At 35.6% G+C, this 19184-nt stretch overlaps 2 protein-coding genes across 2 annotated transcripts; one reads left to right on the top strand and one right to left on the bottom strand.

Moving 5' to 3' along the window:
* Positions 1–1573: 1573 nt before the first annotated feature.
* Positions 1574–5699, top strand: LOC113750415 (protein NRT1/ PTR FAMILY 5.10-like). The gene is made up of 4 exons (XM_027294391.1): positions 1574–2018; positions 2488–2705; positions 4831–5303; positions 5498–5699. The coding sequence occupies exons 1-4, from the start codon at positions 1859–1861 to the stop codon at positions 5697–5699; spliced, it is 1053 nt and encodes a 350-aa protein (XP_027150192.1). The 5' UTR covers positions 1574–1858.
* Positions 5700–18174: 12475 nt separating this feature from the next.
* Positions 18175–18651, bottom strand: LOC113750414 (40S ribosomal protein S7-like; the record flags this gene model as incomplete). Its single annotated transcript, XM_027294390.1, has 1 exon — positions 18175–18651. A coding segment is annotated over one exon (477 nt), but the record flags the coding sequence as incomplete, so codon positions are not given.
* Between the last annotated feature and the right edge of the window lie 533 nt (positions 18652–19184).

Genomic DNA, 19184 nt, shown 5'->3' with positions numbered 1-19184 from the left:
GGGATAATTTCACCAACCTCCCTTGAGGTTTCTGACAATTTCACTCGGCTCCCCTCAAGTTTAAAAAATTACACTTACCTCCCTTGACATAGTAAAATACCTATAATGCCCTCCACTTGGTAGACAATTTTAAATTTAAGGTAATAAATTTGCAAAACCCAAAAAAAAATCTATTTTTCTACCTCTTGTCTATTTTGCCCCTCTCTTTTCTAATTAATATAATCTCTTTTTATTATCTTCAATTTTGTGGATATTAGCAAATTAAAATTACAAAATCAATAGAGAGAGTAGATTACGTGTCAAATTAAAAGGAAATGAAGAGACTCACAGTGATTGAGAAATAAATAATGAAATTGGTGATTGAAATAGGGAAAAAAACTAAAGATATGAAATTTATCATATTTTATTTGCTGTCAAGAAAAACTTTTATAAAATGCCAATAATTACAAAAGGATGTCTTTCATTGGATTAGAAATTTTTTATTATGATTTTACTCTGGAGGTAGAATTTATTCTCTATTTCTGGGATATTAATATTTTTAAGGCCATAAAAGGGTTATAATGGCTGTTATAGGTCAGATTAGCTTGTATTGAAAAGGCATTTGAACATTAATATTTAATTTTGGGGTACAATTGGTTGCCAATGGTGTTTGTGTATGTGTTTTTTTTCTTTCTTTTTTTATTTGCTTAGCAAGTATTGATACTATATATACAATTAAGAATTTTTTCAATGGTTACTTGATTTTAGGATTAGGTTTGTTAGGGATACTATATATACTTATGCTTGAATGGTTGTTAGGGATTAGGTTTGTTGATTTATACAAAGCATGGAAGAAAATGATTGAATATACTATATTTTTCTTAGTTTTGTACAAAGGGGCAGTTTAGGATTTTTGTAAAAAAAAAAAAATCTATCTCATTGGACCTACATTATTACTAAACAGTAAAAGTAAGGGAGGTATATATAATTTTTAAAACCTAAGGGGTGCTCTCTGTAATTGTTAAAAATCTCAAGGGGGTTTGTGAAATTATCCCTATAAATTAAGCATTTCCACACTTGATTTTTAGATAATTTCTCTAATTTATAAAATCTCAAATGATACAAGTATTGATTGAGACAATTTTATATGCATTTGTAATATTGAAAGTTACAATGTCTATAGTATTGCTTGAATGTCATATAAAATACCACAATAAAAGTGAGCAAGGACAATGGGGTCTCACTAGCGTAGGAGTGACTGTTCAAAAGTCGTGTTAAAAGCAATATTCTTGGTAAGTTCAAAATATATGAATTTCTTTGATTTATAAGCTTGGCCTTTATAAATTATAACTCTGCACACATCAAGTTTCTTCCTTAATGACTTGTTCATATAGTCATTATCTTCAAACTCCAACTAACAGTTGATTAATAGTACATGAAGTTGAAAAGTGACGTTGGTTGATACTATAACCTTCATGTATGTCTTTTTCTGAACTTAGTATCGATTGAATTATTGGTGATTTGATGTATATCTCCTTTTGTCGCGCACGCTAACATATTTGCTCTTCATTGGTGAGTGCTGAAGATGCTCATTTAAAATGTAATTTTTCTAATTTGTTTTGGCGTGCACTTGGACTATCTTCTTTACTATCAAAGAAACCAATCAGTAGACAATCTCGATACAGCCAAGTAGTGAAGATCTATGTTCACTTCACTTCCTTTCCCCATCTAGAAATTTGTAAGTAGAAAGGAAAACACATGCAGCATATTAGTGAATAGAAAGAGTTTGGGGTATTTGATCAAGAGCATACATGCATATGTAGGAATAAGGTTACACTATTTCGTGGTTTGATTTGTAAGATAGTTAAGTTGAGTTCACATGGCGATCTCCACAGCTAAGGGAAGCAGAAACTTGGAAGCTGTCACTCCTCTTCTGGTCAGGGATGATGATGAAGTGCTGGAAGGTTATGTGGATTACAGGGGCTATCCGTCTAAGCGATCCAAATCAGGAGGGTGGAGATCAGCATCTTTAATCCTAGGTCAGGAAACAAGGTTAAATATGATATCTTTATGTGTCTGGTATGCAAAAGAGTAGTGTATAGATGAATTTAAGTACCATTCTTTCATAGCTCTTCCTTTCTATTGAATCTTTTTTTTGTTACTTTCTTTGAATTCTTTTTTTAAATCCATAGTAGCAAAGTGAAAAAAAAAATGCAGGACCATGAATATTTATAGAGGATTTATAGAGTTGAAGCTCTAGAAATTTCAGACTTGCTATTTGCATTAATGACTCAAATTAGACTCCAAAATCTAGACGTTGAATTGGGCCATAATGTAACAGGATTTTGTAACTTCCTGCCTTTAGAAAGATCAAAAACAAAATTTTATATCTTTCACCTAATTTTCCTCAGTCGGTTTTGATTAGTTTAGTTGGTTCATAAGTTGGTGGGCACACCTATTTGAATTGGAAATTTGATGAAAGGGAGTAACTCCGCATTAACTGAACAGGTGGTGGAAGTCTTGAGAGGTTTGCATTTCGCGGGATAGAATGCAATCTCGTAAACTATCTGACGGGGCCGCTTGGACAGTCCATGGCAATTGCAGCTGGAAATGTAAATTTGTGGACAGGTTTAGGATCCTTGATGCCAGTTTTTGGAGCAATAGTTGCCGATTCATTTCTTGGCCTCTATCAAACGAACATCATTTCTTCCATCCTCTACATCCTGGTTTGTTTCTTTCTACTTCTTCCTCCCCCCTAACTCTTCCATTCGAACAATTTTTAGTTAATTGTGCTAGACTTCTCACTTGCCTTTGTTTTTTCCATTTGTCCCTTCATTTACGTTTCATAGGAAAATTTCACAGTGCCTAATGGCAGTGTGAATCTGGCAAATAATTAGGGAAATTCACGTAAAACACACAATTTTATGTGGCCTATATATGTTAATTTATCAATCTATTTCTGCCACTGGAGTTGGTAATCGCATCAATTATGAGACTTGAAACTATGTGAAGTTGGTTTGGCATGTGGCCGTGGTGTGTATGCATGGTTAACTAGTTTGTCTGCGTACCAAGCACAGGCAGTTGGTGCGGGACGAACTCCCACCACATATGCCCAGACAGATTACATTTTAGATGAGAGGCAAATCTAGGTCATCTGGTCAACTTACTTCTCTTACAAGGCCAAGATCTTTTTTCTTTTTTATGTTTCTTTTTCAGCCATGCCAAGATTTTGACTCTTATGATTGCAATTGCAACCCACTGTCCCTATTTCGCTTGGGACCAGTATTTTGCAATTTAAGACAACTATACATGTGTCTCTACTCCAATTTTCATGTCCACTTCCTTGTTATCGTTTCAAAATCCACAAAAGTAGATCAGATGTGTTGTCAACTTGGGTATGCTTAATGCCTTAATGATGGTACCTAAAATTCTAGTTACGTGCAACCAACCGAGCTGATGAATGGGGTCAATTCTAATGGGATAATTTCACAATTGCATCTAGTTCCCCTTCAGTTTTAAATATTACACTCAGCCTATCTTGTTTTCATTATTTAAGTAACATTGTAGGTCGAGAAGGCTAGGCCTTTTCTGAAAAATCCCAGAATACCTTTAGGTTATAATTCACAATAAAAATAAAAGGAAAAAAATGTTTCAAATTGTCTCTATTTCGTTTATCGACCCTTGTTTGCTATCACCTGTGTTTAATTACCTATTAACATCCAAATCACTATTAAATAAACACTTATATTTGCTCCAAAATCCCTCTTTTACTTAAAGACTTCCAGTGCAAACCATTGAATCAACTAAAAATACTACATCATATGCCAAAAGCTTGTTTACAATCTCATATTAAACTCAAATTTTGCTTAACACCAAACAAATATTGAATTCATCAATATCTCTAAACTGCAATTTCATGGCTACCACATTTCTAATACAAAATATTCTAAGTTATCGCCACAAATACCAACACCTAATATACTTCATCAGTATGGAATTCAAAATTAGTCAATTTTTGTCTCTGTAGGAATGCCATCGCCAATAATTACGAATGAAAATAGAAACACAACGCAATTATAAATATACTAAGAATATTTTTCTCCACAACAATCATAAGTTATTTAGTCCCTCTTCTATTCCCACCCTTAATTTTAGTTTAACAATAAAATCATCACTGAAATTGTTGTTTGACAATTTCAATTTGCTAATACCCACCAAAAATTGAAAACAAAAATAGATGCAAAGAAACTGTTTAAGAGTAATGAAAGAGAGAAAATTGTAAATAGACGCCAAGATTAGTAAGCATTTGTGGTTGGTATTCATAGTGGATTTGTTCGTGGTATTCTAATCGTTTTATTTTTTTTGTATATATTCACTTACTCTCTTATAATTTTATGCAAAGTGTTTAGCCTCTTATTATGTTTATTACTTAAGTAAGAGGCAATATTGCTATTTCAACTAACAATTTTATGGATACTATTCTCTATCAAATTTTCACTTTACATAAAACTGTAATATCTAATATGTGGATATTTTAAAATGTTAGAAGGGTCAAGTAGTAATAGCTAAAACCACAGGGTATTTAGCAATTTGTCCTATAACTCATAAATATTCCTTATACATCGTCAGTAAAACAGTTCGATCTCAAATGTCGATCATTCTTTACACATTAGCACATGTTGAAATTGAATCATGTCTGTCCCAGATACGAATCCGCTTGTGTCTATAGCCTTCCTGCTTTAATATACTTTGTGCTTCTAAACACAATGTACCATGAAATATCTATCTTCAAACCATATAGAAAATGTCTCATTTGCATTTGGCATTCTTAATGATGAATGGAACGAACAGGGACTCGGCTTTTCGACCCTAGCAGTTGAACTTATTTCAAACAATCAAGAAACGAGCAGGATTGCAGCTGTCCCATCTACTGAACTGCAAGTTTTATTTTTCGTCTCGCTATACTTGGTAGCATTGGCGCAAGGATATCAATCCACCATACAAGTCTTCGGAGCTGATCAATTTGATCGACAACATCAAGAAGAAAGCAAAGCCAATACCTCATTTTTCAATTGGTGGCTTTTTGGATTGTCTTTAGGTGTTGCTTTAGCATATCTGATCTTACCCTACATTCAAGAAAATATAGGGTGGGGAATTGGTTTTGGAATTCCATGTCTAGCAATGGTAATTGGGCTCATCCTACTTTTACTGGGACATAGAACTTACCGCTTTGCTATTAGAAGAGATGATACATGCCCTTGCTCGTATGAAGACGATCAAGAAGCTTCGCAAAATAATCCTCAACAAATCATTCAAGCTCACGAGTAAGAAACATGCTTATCAGAGCAGGATAAGTTTAAGTGCCATCACTTGATGGATTAGATAGTTTTTCGTTTGGAACTGCTTTATTGTAATGCATGATGAAAATAGGAACGTAAGGTTCTTCTTCTCAAAGTTATATCCTTTTTTTTTCCATTTATAAACAAAAACCTTAATTAATGCAGAATTTCCTCATCAGGTTTCTCAACAAAGTTTTGCATGCAAAGAAAGATGATACAAAGGACAATATCATCTCAGGTTCCTCCAGGAGTAAGCATACAGAAGTAAAGAAAACTCTAAAGCTGCTCCCCATATGGTCTTCTTGTTTAATGTACGCAATTGCCTGGGCACAAGTTCCCACATTTTTTACCAAGCAAGCAACCGGAATAACAAGCTCTTAGTTGTTATTATTCAATGAAAATTGGTAATAATGATGGAACAACATGAGTAGAGCTTAAGTAGTAAACTCATGAGAATAGAGGTACACTTAAGTGGATTAAACATGCATTTCATGAAGGAAACAAGAGTAAAACCATTATTTCACCATGAGAATAGGGAAAACTAAACTATTTTAGGCCATTTTATCATAAGAATGAGATTTGGTAAAATTGAAAATGAATCCCTAGATAAACAAGGGTTATAACAAGAGGTAAATCTATTCATTTGTGTTGTTTATGCCATGAGTGGAATCTACATCCCTAGACTCAAGTTTTTAGTGAATTTTCTCCATTTGTTATTTTGCAATTGTTTAGTTAAGACTTGTAAGTAGTAGTAGTTATAGATTCTCACATCTCCACCACTCAAAAGTGAACTAAATACACAAATCAAAGGGACTTTGATAGGGTTGTTATGGGCTTAGGTAAAAGGCGGGGTAAGAAGGTAAAAATAAGGCGTAATGTGTCAAGAGAATGTCCAATATCCACCACATAACCACAATGCTTCACCGGAGGAATTTCACAAACAAGGCAGTTTCATTCGCTATAACCACTGTGCAGGTGTCGCCAAATTTTTTTTTCTTTTTTTTTTTAATAGAGGCCGTTTTACAAGGCGTGGGCACGCCATGTAAGCCAGAGTCTGCTGTTCACCATCTTATTGACAATTTCTCCCCCTTTTTTTTCTTCTTTTCTTTTTTTTTTCTTTTCTTTCGATCTCAGATATACAGAAACAGCACCATACAACATCTATTCTGACACCACTTGCGACCATAGATTTATTTGCCTTGCACAAGTAATGAATTTCAGACATCTCTTAATGACACAAGGTTGAACAAGAAAGTCTAAAAGGGTCCTGGGTTATCAAACACGGCTAACAAACAAAATAAAAGGATAAAAGCTCAAATTGGTTCACTATTGGGAGACAAGATGAAGGCATGGTTTGTAGAAAGTTAAAGAAGGTTAAATCCTAAATGCGCTTATCATTTCAAATGCATCCAATTCAACAAAATGTGGTCTCGACATGTACAAAATAGCAAGTTCTAGAATGCCAATACCATGTGTGATACCCACTCAATCAAACAAAAATAGAGCAAACAAGAATAATGTGCTCAAGCATGGCTCAAAAGCTCCCAAAAGTTACAAGAATGGGTCAAGTCCAGCACACTCAACATTCAACGATATTGCCCAGGAAAAACAAAATGCCCAACTAGCATATTTGACCACATACCTGCGCACCATGATTGTATAATTCGTCATAGCAACATGTTTCAGTACTAACAAACATAGAAATGAACAGAAAGCCGACTAACTACATTGTTTTCATCATGTTTTCATTTCATTTTTTTTCATTTTTTTCAGTTTTTTTTTAAGAGCAAAGACAAAAGAAAGAATGGAAACCAAAAGAAATAATAGGAACCACTTCCCCCACACCTAAAACCTACATTGCCCTCAATGTAGAAAAGACAAATGAAGTATTAGGAGAAAAGGAGAGAAACTTCCCTGACCACCGAGAGGGTGCAGCGAGACACTAAGGCCGAGGGGGGTGAGACGGAGTAAATCCATTATGAGTAAAGAAAGCCGCTTGATTCTCTGCCTGAATACGGGCGAAGACCTGTAGCGCGGCAAGACGGCCATCCAGTCTCTCAACTTGGTCACCTAGTTCATGGATGGAATCTTGGAGGTTATGGTATTGGAAATCCCAAGCAGGAGGGGCGTGGTAAGAAGATGAACCCGCCTGATCAGTGTGTGGTGGTGGATCAGTAGGGGGCACAGTCGGAGGAGCCCGAGGTCGTGACCCGCCATCACCAGGGAGCGTCATCTGGTATACATCTCCTACTTTGAAAATAAGCCCTATCCGTTCTAAGCTACGCAGATCCAATGGCTCAATCTCACGAGCTAGCGCGAACTTGTGTTCCTTGTCGAGGTCAAGTAATCCCAACCGAATGGCCAAGTGAGTAATCAGCGACCCCATAATCACCGGCTTATGCCGCTTCTGAATGACGGACTGCATTTGAGTGGCAACCCAACACCCAAAATTAACCTGCACCTTGTTGCGCATGCACCAAAGGAAATAGAACTCAACCTTGGTAAGGGTACCGGAGGAGTCCTTTCGACCCGAGAAATTATAAGTCAAGAACCTGTGGATAACCTTCAAGATCGGATCCTTAAGATAAGAGGTCTTGGACTGACTCGGATCATAGAGTTGGCGGTCCGTGGACCATTCCCTCCATATGTCAATGTAATCACTAGAAAAGGGTCTAGTGTAATCACAGACACTGTTGATGTACGTCCCGGAGGAAAGGGTATCCTCACTCACAAACCCCAAAGTTAGATTAAAGGCATTAATAGACATATCCTGAGGGGTATCTTTTAATCTAAATTTAATCACCCCGGCTCATCCAAAGTGATGGATTCGTTTGTAGTGAACTCAAAAGTGGAGTAGAATTCATAACACAATTCTTCAAATGTGGGATAGGCAATGGTCAGATATCGCCCCCACCCAATTGCCGAGAACAACTGTTCAACCTCTCGGGCAATTTGCAAGTGATCCAGAGTTGGGGCATGAAAATACTTACACGGAGCGAAAGGACGTGGAATCAAGCTATTCAATCGGTCCTTTTGTTCCCGTGTAAGATCAGTAATAGGCTCCCCCCAATCCCTAGGAGATATAGTGCTTTTGGATAGACCTAAGAGGGATCGAGTGGGAGGTTGGATTGGGGCTCGCCTCTTACGAGGTTGGGACCCAGACGGCCCAGTAGTAGTTTCCTTTTTCGGAGGCATTCAGAGCCCACAGAAATGAGAATAAATAAGCAGAGAAGCAACTAGGCAGCTACCAAAGTGGGACAGGGGATCACAGTCGATAGATAATACCCAACAGTCAGAGAGCCAATAGCGAAAAGAAACACAGTGACCCCACCAAAACCAGAATAAGCAAACCGACACAAAGATGCCCCACTGGCGTCACACGTGTACCAAATATCAGATCCACCAAAGCCCACGAATATTTTCAGTCCAAATTTGAGTCAAATAGAGTACAGATTCCAAATTCAACGACTAGTGGCAAAAATAGAGTAAAACAGAGGTACCACTTTCTATCCACGCTGGAGGAGACCGCGGTGGAGACGTACGGCAAGAGAGGCGCACGAGGGAGGTGTGTGTGTGCTGGGCAAGGCGCGCGGTTGATGGGATCGCGGCGTGCGCAGGCTCTGCTAGGGCGGGTCGTACGCGCAGGAGATTCACGCTCTTGGTCTGTGCTGGTCATGCACTGAAGGGGCGTTCGCTGACTGTTGAGCGCGAGAGAGGGCTGGCGGGCGCGCGACTGCGCTGGGGCTAGGCTCGCGCGAAAAGGGTGCGCGGTGGAGAAGGTGCCCGCAGACTGTCGCGCGCAGGAGATGCGCGCACTGGTGAGACTCAGGTGAAGCGCGTAAGTGCGCGCTGCTCGTGCTGTTGGAGCATGCGATTGAAGCGCGCTGTTCGGCTGTGCCGCGCGGCTGGCGAGCTGCATGAGGCTGGGCGGTGCTCGTCAGATCTTGTCGGCGGCGGAGTGGAGAGGGGGAGCGACGACACCTAAATGAGAATGGAGTGGTGGTGGGAGAGAGAGATAGTGAGAGAGACCCGCGGCCGCACCGGCGGCGCGCAAGGTGAAGCGGCGGCAGACCAGCAAGAAAATTGAAAAGATGACTTGAACTAAAAAAAATAACGAGAAAAGAGAAAGGAAAGGGACAAACAGAATACTAAGAGAAAAGAGAAAAGTAGGCTTGGATAGGTCCTGGTCAAATAATTTTTTTTTCTCTTTGACTTTCGTTACCGGAAGGATTGGAAGGCGTGGGCACGCCTTGGAGGATATGGTCGTCTGACCATCATAACTTAACAATGTCCAAAAGAATTTCTGTCAAGGCGTGGGCACGTCCTAGAACTGCTAGTCTCCAATTTGCTCAGGGTACCTGGTGTACCCCTTCCAAGGCGTGGACACACCTTGGAACCCCTAGTCTTCTGTTTATCACCACAAAAGCAATTAAATTAGAAAAATAGAACTGAAAAATTGCAAAGTAACGAAAAATGACCACACTAATACTGTAATCAGGGTTGCCTCCCAAGCAGCGTCTTTCTTTAATGTCTTTGGCTAGACATTGTCCCGTTTATTCACAGAGGATAAAACCGTGTAACTTGTTTCAGTGTTTCATTTTCTGTGTAATCCTGATATCTCTCGTAAATAGAGTAATTCTTGAACACACGAGCTACGGTTTTCCATGGATTAGTAGATGACGCCAAACAAGTCAACAAGAATCTTAATTCTTCACTCACTCCTCCATCACGAGCACTTATTGGTTTGAGATATTTTGCCATCGTGACTCTTAACTTATTCCTGTCATGAAACTCAAAATCGTCTGGTATAATAAATTCAATCTCACTAATAGGAATTAAAGAATAAAAGTCAGAAAAATATTGATTAAGGAATAGAGGAGATGTCACTGCATTTGGAGATTGTTTACTGGATTCATCCACTTGAACCATTTGATGTTGGAGTCTCATTTCATGCACTTCAACTTTCTTTTCAACTGCATCTTTAGATCCTTCTTCTTGAGATTCTCGTAGTACCTTGTCATTTGTCAGGATAATTGCACTCTCATCTTCCTCATGGTCGATAATAGTTTGTGAGGGCAATTCTTCACTCATTCCAGAAGTCAATTGCGTTATCCTAGATGTCAATTGATCCATTTGATCTGCCAGGTTACGTATGCTCGCTTGTGTCTCCTGATGAAATTGATATGTGTTAGTAGCTAATAATTCAATCATTTCTTCAAGAGACCTACCTAACATGGATGATGGTTGTTGAGACTCTTGCTGTTAAAAATTCATTGGCCCTTGTTCATAATTAAGATTAGAATTATCCCACCATCCTTGATCATACCCGTTTGAATAAGGGTCATACCACGTTTGATATTGAGGTGAAAAATCTCCAAAAGTATCGATTGGAGCACTTAGGCCATCTTGAAATGTGAAGTACATGTCGGTTGAATGATCTGAGGCAAAATAAATTTCACAATTTGCAACAGCCCATTGATCATTAGAAAAAGCACGGGTCTCATAACCCCTTCTAGAAATAAAATCCAGTACATCACCAAAATACGAAATGTTAACAGCCGTAAACTATATATAAAAAAATAAGAGCAAAAATAAAAAAAAATAAAAAAAGATGAACTCAAAATGAAACAAATTAATCAGGCACCAGTCCTCGGCAACGGCGCCAAAAATTGACAGGTTGTTGAGCCTGTGCAATAATAATTATCTACTCAAGAAAAATACAAATTTTGTATATAGCAGTGAGTAGGGTCGAATCCGCAGGGACTGGGGATAATTCGTTTCTTCCAGAGTCCGAAGTATGGGGGATTTTTGGAGAATATAAAATAACTAATTACTAACTAATCAAACAACTAATAAAAATAAACAAGAATTAATCAATAACCAATACGACTCTAGCCAAAGGTGCAACTTTTCAGACACGGTCCATTCAACTGATCATCGATGCAAAGATAATTCAATTATTCATTACTAGATTGGTTATAATTGTCATACACGCGATAAACAACCAACCTTTCCTTACTTTTTCGATAGTCAAGGTACGACCGTTAACTATTTCTCTAATCAAGAAATAATTCTAGGCACGACCGTAGGATTTAATTCCTCAATTGTATTAAGAATTAGAAAAGCCCAATTCTAACTAATAAACATGCTACAAGGGTTTGTTTAAATTAGATCATACGTTTCGCTAACATGAAACCAATCACGCTAGTCGCCACTGGTATTAATCAATAGAACAATTACGGATTCAATCAATTAATATGACAGTAGATTATTAGGTTAATTTGAATATCGGACCCTTGACATTCAAATAACAAAATAATCATAAGCAATTAAACCAGAAAACGTACGAATACCAATGAATAAAAGAAATAAGTAAAATAATTCGATCTCACAGATATTTAGAACTGAGTCTTCAAGTTGACCTTCGACTAGATGAAAAACTTAGCCATGCCTCATGAGAAAATATCCACGTAATTTAATTGAGGTCAAGGCCATCACGTTTTCCGCTAAGTAATCAAATAGTCAAAGCTATTCTCCTAATAATCAATAGTACTAACCAAGCTATGTTCTAGTGGTTCTCATAGAAGAGACCGATAAAGAAGAAGCAAAAAAAAGCGGCAAAAACGAGACTAAGGAACCAAGAACGAAAAACTCCAATCTAACCACAATTCCCCCCTTTCTCTATGTGGCCCCCACTTGATAAGGAAAAAAACAGCAACCCCCGGGAAAAAGTTCAAGCACTATCGAGGAATTCCCTTCTATTTCGTTTCCTCCAGCTAGTAGGACTCCTCGTACAAGGTAACTCTTCATCAACAAAAAGAAAAGAGAATCCGTTTCTTCTCTCCTTGTGGGCCAGGTTCGTGGAGCTTTTAGAAGCCTCCCCCGTGTGAAGTATTTGTCTCGAGAAGATCTCCTTTTTAGTACTTTTTTGACCCACTTCCTGAAATTAAATCCAAATACTAAATATAAGTATATGTTAACAATTAAAACAATATTTGGCAGGGACAAAGGGGAAATTAACAATAAAATTACTAACAATTATCACCCTATCATAGTCGAAATTCTGCAATTTGCTCAGTCATTTCTCTTATGTTCACACCACTTTCCAGCTATTTTTGGTAAGGGAATTCGGCTGCACATGCTTCAGAAGACAAAAAGGAAGAGGTATAGCCAAAGTTCCAAGTCAAAAACCATTGTTTTTTACTTTCTTAACAAAATGAAGATTTGAGAATCAATCAAGAGGAGATGTAACGGTGGAAAATGGAGCTTTTGATCAGTTTATAGGCAGAGAGAAAATAGAGGTCAGAGATCATAACGGGAGAAGCTTGGAGTCTGCAGAAATGTAGTTCTTCCATTTCCTTAGTGTAGGATAGTTTAGCTAGTTAGTTCATCCTTCTTGTATATTAGTTAGATTAGGATGAAGATGGAGATGAAGAAGGAGGAGTTGAAGCTCAAGTGACATGGGTTATCTCTTCTCCAACTCTTTATCTTTTGTACTTGATTCCAAGTTTAATTAATATGCAAGTTCTAGATTTTGTGTTTATTATGTATCTTTAAAGTTTATGCCTTGGGTTTGGTTGAACTTCCTATGATTATTAGTATTTATTATTTGGCTATTTGATTGCTATTATTTGATAAAGTTATTTAGCACTTTATCTCTTTAAATCATGATTAATCTGGTACCATTGATTGTGATTATCTAACGTGTTGTTTCTGCAATGAAAATTGAGATTTAACACTGGTTCAAGAAGTGCTAAACATAGGGAGTATACTCACGAGAGTAGAGGTGCACCTATGTGATTTTAGTGATTCATTTCATATAATTTCATTGAAGAAATTAACTTGTAGCTAATTTCATAACCATGAGAATAGCTATGGATTAGTTATGAGTATAATTGATTCACTACGAAAGTAGGATTCATATGCATAAGGAAATTACACCATAACTAGCCTAGATAGTAGTACTCAATGATCCAAATATAGCACTTGCATGAGTAGTAAGGGATACCATAACCTAAGGAGCTTTCATTTGTTATTTTGCATAAGTTCAGTAGGTTTCATTTCTTATAATTCATTGATAGTCTAAATAATAGAAAAGTTTTAGTAGTACCGGTAATTGTTCAATTTTTCTCGTGAGATCGACCCGATATATGCCCTAAACTACTAGTTGACCTATATACTTGCAGTGAAATGGGTGTAAATCAGATTTTTTAACTTGTAGGTATATCAAAATCCCGTCAGAAACTCTGCCCAAATTTTTTCAAAATCTTTTCCAAAATTGCACTATGACCCAGAAACTATGATGGATTGTCAAATTTCCCTAATGGTTGAACCAGTTTAAATATGATTTTGAAGAATTCATTTCTTTCGTGACTTGTGATTAGTATTATGTGATTATGATAAGTGCACTTTAGGAAGTATATTTAATAAAGTGAGGACAATTATGCCTCTATTTCTATCTTTAATAAGTTCTCTCCCTTCACTTTGATTTACAAATAGGTGATTGATATAGTTTAATTGGTAATGTTTTTCCATTTCCATGATAAAAGAGAGTTATATATACATATATATATGTTCTAGAAAAAAAAAAGAGAGAAAAAGAAGAAGAAAGAAAAAGAGAGAGCAATAAAGTTGCACCGACTACTTAAGTATTGAGCAACCGGGAATCCCCATCTAAAAATGTTGATTTTCGCGTAAAAAAGTACTTGGGATAAAAAGGTGTTGTGACCTTGATATGTAAGTGCGGAGTAATTGGGGATTTTCACTTAAAAGTGTCGACCTTTGCGTAAAAAGGCATTTGCAATGTTCAAGTATTGGCATTTAGCATATATTTATGATACCCTCCTGTAGTAAAAGTTTGAAAAAAAAATGGAATATAAAGGAAAGTATTACCTTGTGACTATATGAGTCGGTTATTTGTGAGGACAAATTATGGTGAGAGAATGATTTGAATGTGGTTAAATTTATGCATAATTGTTTCCCCTTTATTGAGTATTATGAGTATTGAGTGTATTTTGAAGAATTGCATCGTGATTAATAGCCAAGTTGTGAGAAGTGAATTTGAAAAAGCATATTTTCTATTTGGCACTTGAATTGTTGTTTGAGTGGTTTCTTGCATTGCTTGAGGACAAGCAATGATTCAAGTGTGGGGGAGTTTGATAAGTGAATATTTTGTATATATTTTTGTACAGTTTTGCACGAGCTTTTGCCATATTTTTAGAGGATTATAGTCGTACTTAAGCTCTTTTTGGTGCAAATTGCTTCAAGTTTTGTTTAGTGATCGGGACTTACAAAATGAGTAGATTAATGCATAAACATGTGATATTTTGTAGGTTATCAAGGCATGAAACACTTACATAAAATAAAGAAGAGGCAAGATGCTAGTTGGAGGACAACGGACAAGTGAAACAAGGAGCGAAAATCGAGCGAAAGAGAAAAGAATTTGAAGATGGAAATAGGGGAGAGGGATCCGAGCTCGGATCCAGTCTCATCCCCAGTGATTCGAGTCCTCGTCTAATCTTCTGGAGAAGTGGACCCGAGGGCCAGACGATCCGAGCTCGGATGGATTTGAAGAAGGCCTCGAATCTTGCATGAAGAATGGTGAAGAAAAGACTGAAGGAAGGGATCCGAGCTCGGATCAATTTCACCCCTCGGATCTAGGCCTCGAATCTTTCTCTCTCCTCTGCAACTTGCAGAACAACTTGTCCTTAGTTCATACTTACTTTTTGACTCATGTTTCACACTTAATTTCTGCTGGAAGCTGGCAGACCTCTTGTACATTTGAACAAGCAATATGTGAAGATTTCAATGAGGGGCAAATTTGGAAAGGAAGGGAGAAAAAGACATTATTAGAGAAGAGTAGAAGATAGTAGAAGTAGTTGATATCAGATTTTAGCATTAGAACTTAGAAGTTAGTCTTGTCTTGTTCTCTCTGGCTAGTAACTTTTGTGGAGAATAATTGGAGACTTCATTGTACACCATTTTGTTGAAGAAATTGAAGATCATTGGGAGCTTCTTCATTAACATTGGCTAAGCTTTCTTTAATCTACCTTTTACTTGTGATTCATGATGTGTTCATGCAATGAAACTATGTGTTTTCTTGTTATATCTTACATGAGTAGCTAAATTTCTAGATCTAAGAAGTAGATGAAGCTTATGACTACTTGATATGAAGTGGATATGATTTACATTTGTTACATCTTGTATTAACTTGTCTACTTGTGCATGCTTAGCCCTTGTTGTTGCTTGATCACCAATAACAAGCTCTTAGTTGTTATTATTCAATGCAAATTGGTAATAATGATGGAACAACATGAGTAGAGCTTAAGTAGTAGACTCATGAGAATAGAGGTACACTTAAGTGGATTAAACTTGCATTTCATGAAGGAAACAAGAGTAGAACTAGTATTTCACCATGAGAATAGGGAAAACTAGACTATTTTAGGCCATTTTATCATGAGAAAGAGATTTGGTAAAATAGGAAATGAATCCCTAGTTAAACAAGGGTTGTAACAAGAGGTAAATTTATTCATTTGTGTTGTTTATGCCATAAGTGGAATCTACATCCCTAGACTCAAGTTTTTAGTGAATTTTCTCCATTTGTTATCTTGCAATTGTTTAGTTAAGACTTATAGGTAGTAGTAGTTATAGATTCTCTTGCTTTAATTATTAGTTAGTCTAAATAATAGAGTAAGTAAAGAACCTAGTACTTGTTTAAGTTGCTCCTTGTGGGATCGACCCGATATTTGCTCCAAAACTACTAAATTGACCTGTATACTTGCAGTCTAAACCGGTAAAATTCGGAATTAAACATGCACTTATATAAAAATCCCGTCAATCAAAGTAAAAAGTAGAAAGCAATCCCATCATATTTGTCTTTATGCATCATTAATAAAGGACATAAGGGAAATTTCAGAGTATAAAATAGTTAGAAATGTCAAACATGACAAACATTTTGGAACAGCCCAAAAAGAAAAATATGACACTTTCAATGAGACGAAGGGAGTAATAGTAGGTGTTTTAAGGTATTAATAATTTATTTTTAAGAGTATATTTAAGGTGTTTTCAAGCCAAAAAATATTATTAACTTTGAAGTGTTTACAGTCAACTTGAGGAGTTTTTCAAATTATTAGAATTTTAGAAAACTAGGAAAAATTTAAATTATGTGTTTTTTTTTTTTTGATAGCAAGCATAAAGTTCGCTGCCTATTTAATCACAAAATATGGAGTCAAAATTTCAAATGATTGATCAGAACGAATTGGGCCTCGTGGATCACAAAGATCTACAACAAATCATCTGCAACTACTTTTAAGGCTCTGTCAATGGGTACTCGAACAGTGACGGAGCCAGGATTTTTTCCTTGGGGGGTCCAAAATTTTTTCGAACAAAATTACCTTAATATGTTATGTTTAAAATAATTTTCATTTATTTAAATATATGACATCTTAAAATATTAAATATTAACTTTAATTATAAAGGTATGATCTATTTCATAAATATATAACATAGTCATAACTAAAATTAAGACAAGAAATAACCTTTGATTAAATATCTTATAATATCACAAACCACCTAAGTTGCACATTATGAGAAGATGCTCCAATATGTCACTTGTACAAAAACAAATATATAACTATTTTCAATTAAAAAAAGATAAAAGTTATGTTAGCATACCTTGAAATTTCATCCTCTTTTATTAAAAATAAATTGAGATTTACGTTCTTTTATAGAATTAAATTCATGTATAATTGAATCAATGCTAAATTTTCGAACAACTTCCTTTTTTTATGTACATTGTTAGGCAATCATTCAAGAAATTATCCATTATCTTGTTTTGGAGTTTTGTTTTGATTATCTTCATAATTAAAAATGTCCATTCTATAGACTATAGAATGGAGCCAGGATTTTATCAAATATTAATTTTAATTATAAAGGTATGTCTATTTCATAAATATGCAGCATAGTCATAACAAAAATTAGGATAAGAAATAACCTTTAATTAAATATCTTATAAGATCACAAATTACCCAAATTGTACATTATGAGAAAATGCTCCAATATGTCACTTGTGCAAAAACAAAAATATAACTATTTTCAATTAATAAAAGATAAAAGTTATGTTAGCATACCTTGAATTTCAACCTCTTTTTTTAAAAGTAAACTGAGTTTTACGTTCTTTCATAGAACTAAATTCATCTATAATTGAATCAATACTAAATTTTTGAACAACTTCCCTTTTTTTATGTACATTGTTAGATAATTATTCAAGAAATTATTTTTTATCTTGTTTTGGATATTTGTTTTGATTATATTCATAATTGAAAATGTCCGTTCTATAGTTGTAGTTGATATAGAAAGAGTGAGAACAAATGTAATCAATCTGTCAACAACAGAATAGACGCTCAATTTCTTGTTTTCACAAAGCCTTCAAGTAATTATTTGTACATTTGTATATAAGTCAACAAGAGTATAGATCACTAATTTTAAATTTTTTATCAATTAGGTTAAGTTGTATATTTGTATATGGACCAATGAAGTAATTATTTTTGTTTTAGCCCATTGATAATTATGAATTGAGTCCTTTATTATAATATATAAAATTGGGTCAATTTACTATGGATTATCAAATTATATGTTTAATTTTTTGAATGTTAAATAATTAGCACAATAAAAAAATAAATAACTTTTTTTTGAAGAAAAAATTAAATCAAAGTTGGCTAATTCATATACACACACAGAGAGATATATATATCTATATATATAAACTCTCATAATATAAACTAAAATTGTAAAAAATTAGGGGGCCAACTTTGTCTTATACATATATTTACATATTATGAATTAAAATTTTCAAAACTTAGGGGGGCCATGGCCCCCCTCTGCCCCCCTTGGCTCCATCATTGTACTCGAACACAACATCTTTGCCTGAAAGCTTTCTGTAAACTGCAGCAAAAGTCTCCAGCTTATATTCAGTATTGTTTCTTTCCTTGGGGTCCAAGAAGACCTTCATTATCTTGGATCCATCAATGCGATATCTAACGCGCTTCCCAACAATCTCAGCAGGGACAACAACATCCTCTAACATGGCATCATGTACTGTAGTTAAAGTCCGGCTGCGGGGTCGTTGAACGGCGGATCCTTTCTTTGGGGGCCTCAGTATCCTTCGGGTGGCAATCAGAATCACATCCTTGCCACTGAATTTCTTCTCCAACTCCCTGACAAGCCTGACGTGAATCTTGCGGAAAGCTTTTCTGAGTCTGTATGGCACATGGATAACAACAGCCTTCCGGTTTCCAGAGACATCAATTTGAACAGCAGAATTGATGTACAGATTTAAATTATGTTTACAAAATCATTCAATATGTTTTCTGAAAAGTGTTTTTGAATTTCAATATTTAATATTTATTGTGCCAACTAATGGCATGAAAACTATTAAAATGTTTTTCAATATTGTTAATATCCTATAATTCTTAACTACAAAGCGATATCAATGAAGTTTTTAAAAGTTTAAAGGATTAAACTACATTTGTTATGAAAACAAAAATGGTGCAGAAGAAAAGGGCAATATTGGATTGAACACATATTCTCTATCCAAAAATGAGCTTTTCTAATAATACATTTTAAAATGGATTTATAATGTTACAAAAAGTTAAAAATAAGGAAAGTAAGTAATATTTTTCAAATTTCAAGAATGTCAAACCTCAGAGGAGGTTTATAAAATGATCACTATAATATATGTAGCCTTCTAATTATAAACACTTCCATCATTGTTCAAAGCCCCAAACTAACATGGTACATAAACTCGAGAACGAATACGTTTTGAATCGCTGAAGACCACGTTTGAGCATGTTTGCATACAAATTTTGT

The sequence above is a fragment of the Coffea eugenioides genome, chromosome 10 (assembly GCF_003713205.1).
Source record: "Coffea eugenioides isolate CCC68of chromosome 10, Ceug_1.0, whole genome shotgun sequence".
Taxonomy (NCBI): Eukaryota; Viridiplantae; Streptophyta; class Magnoliopsida; order Gentianales; family Rubiaceae; genus Coffea; species Coffea eugenioides.
Note: the sequence above shows the minus strand (reverse complement) of the source record. Positions and strands in the feature narration are given on the sequence as shown.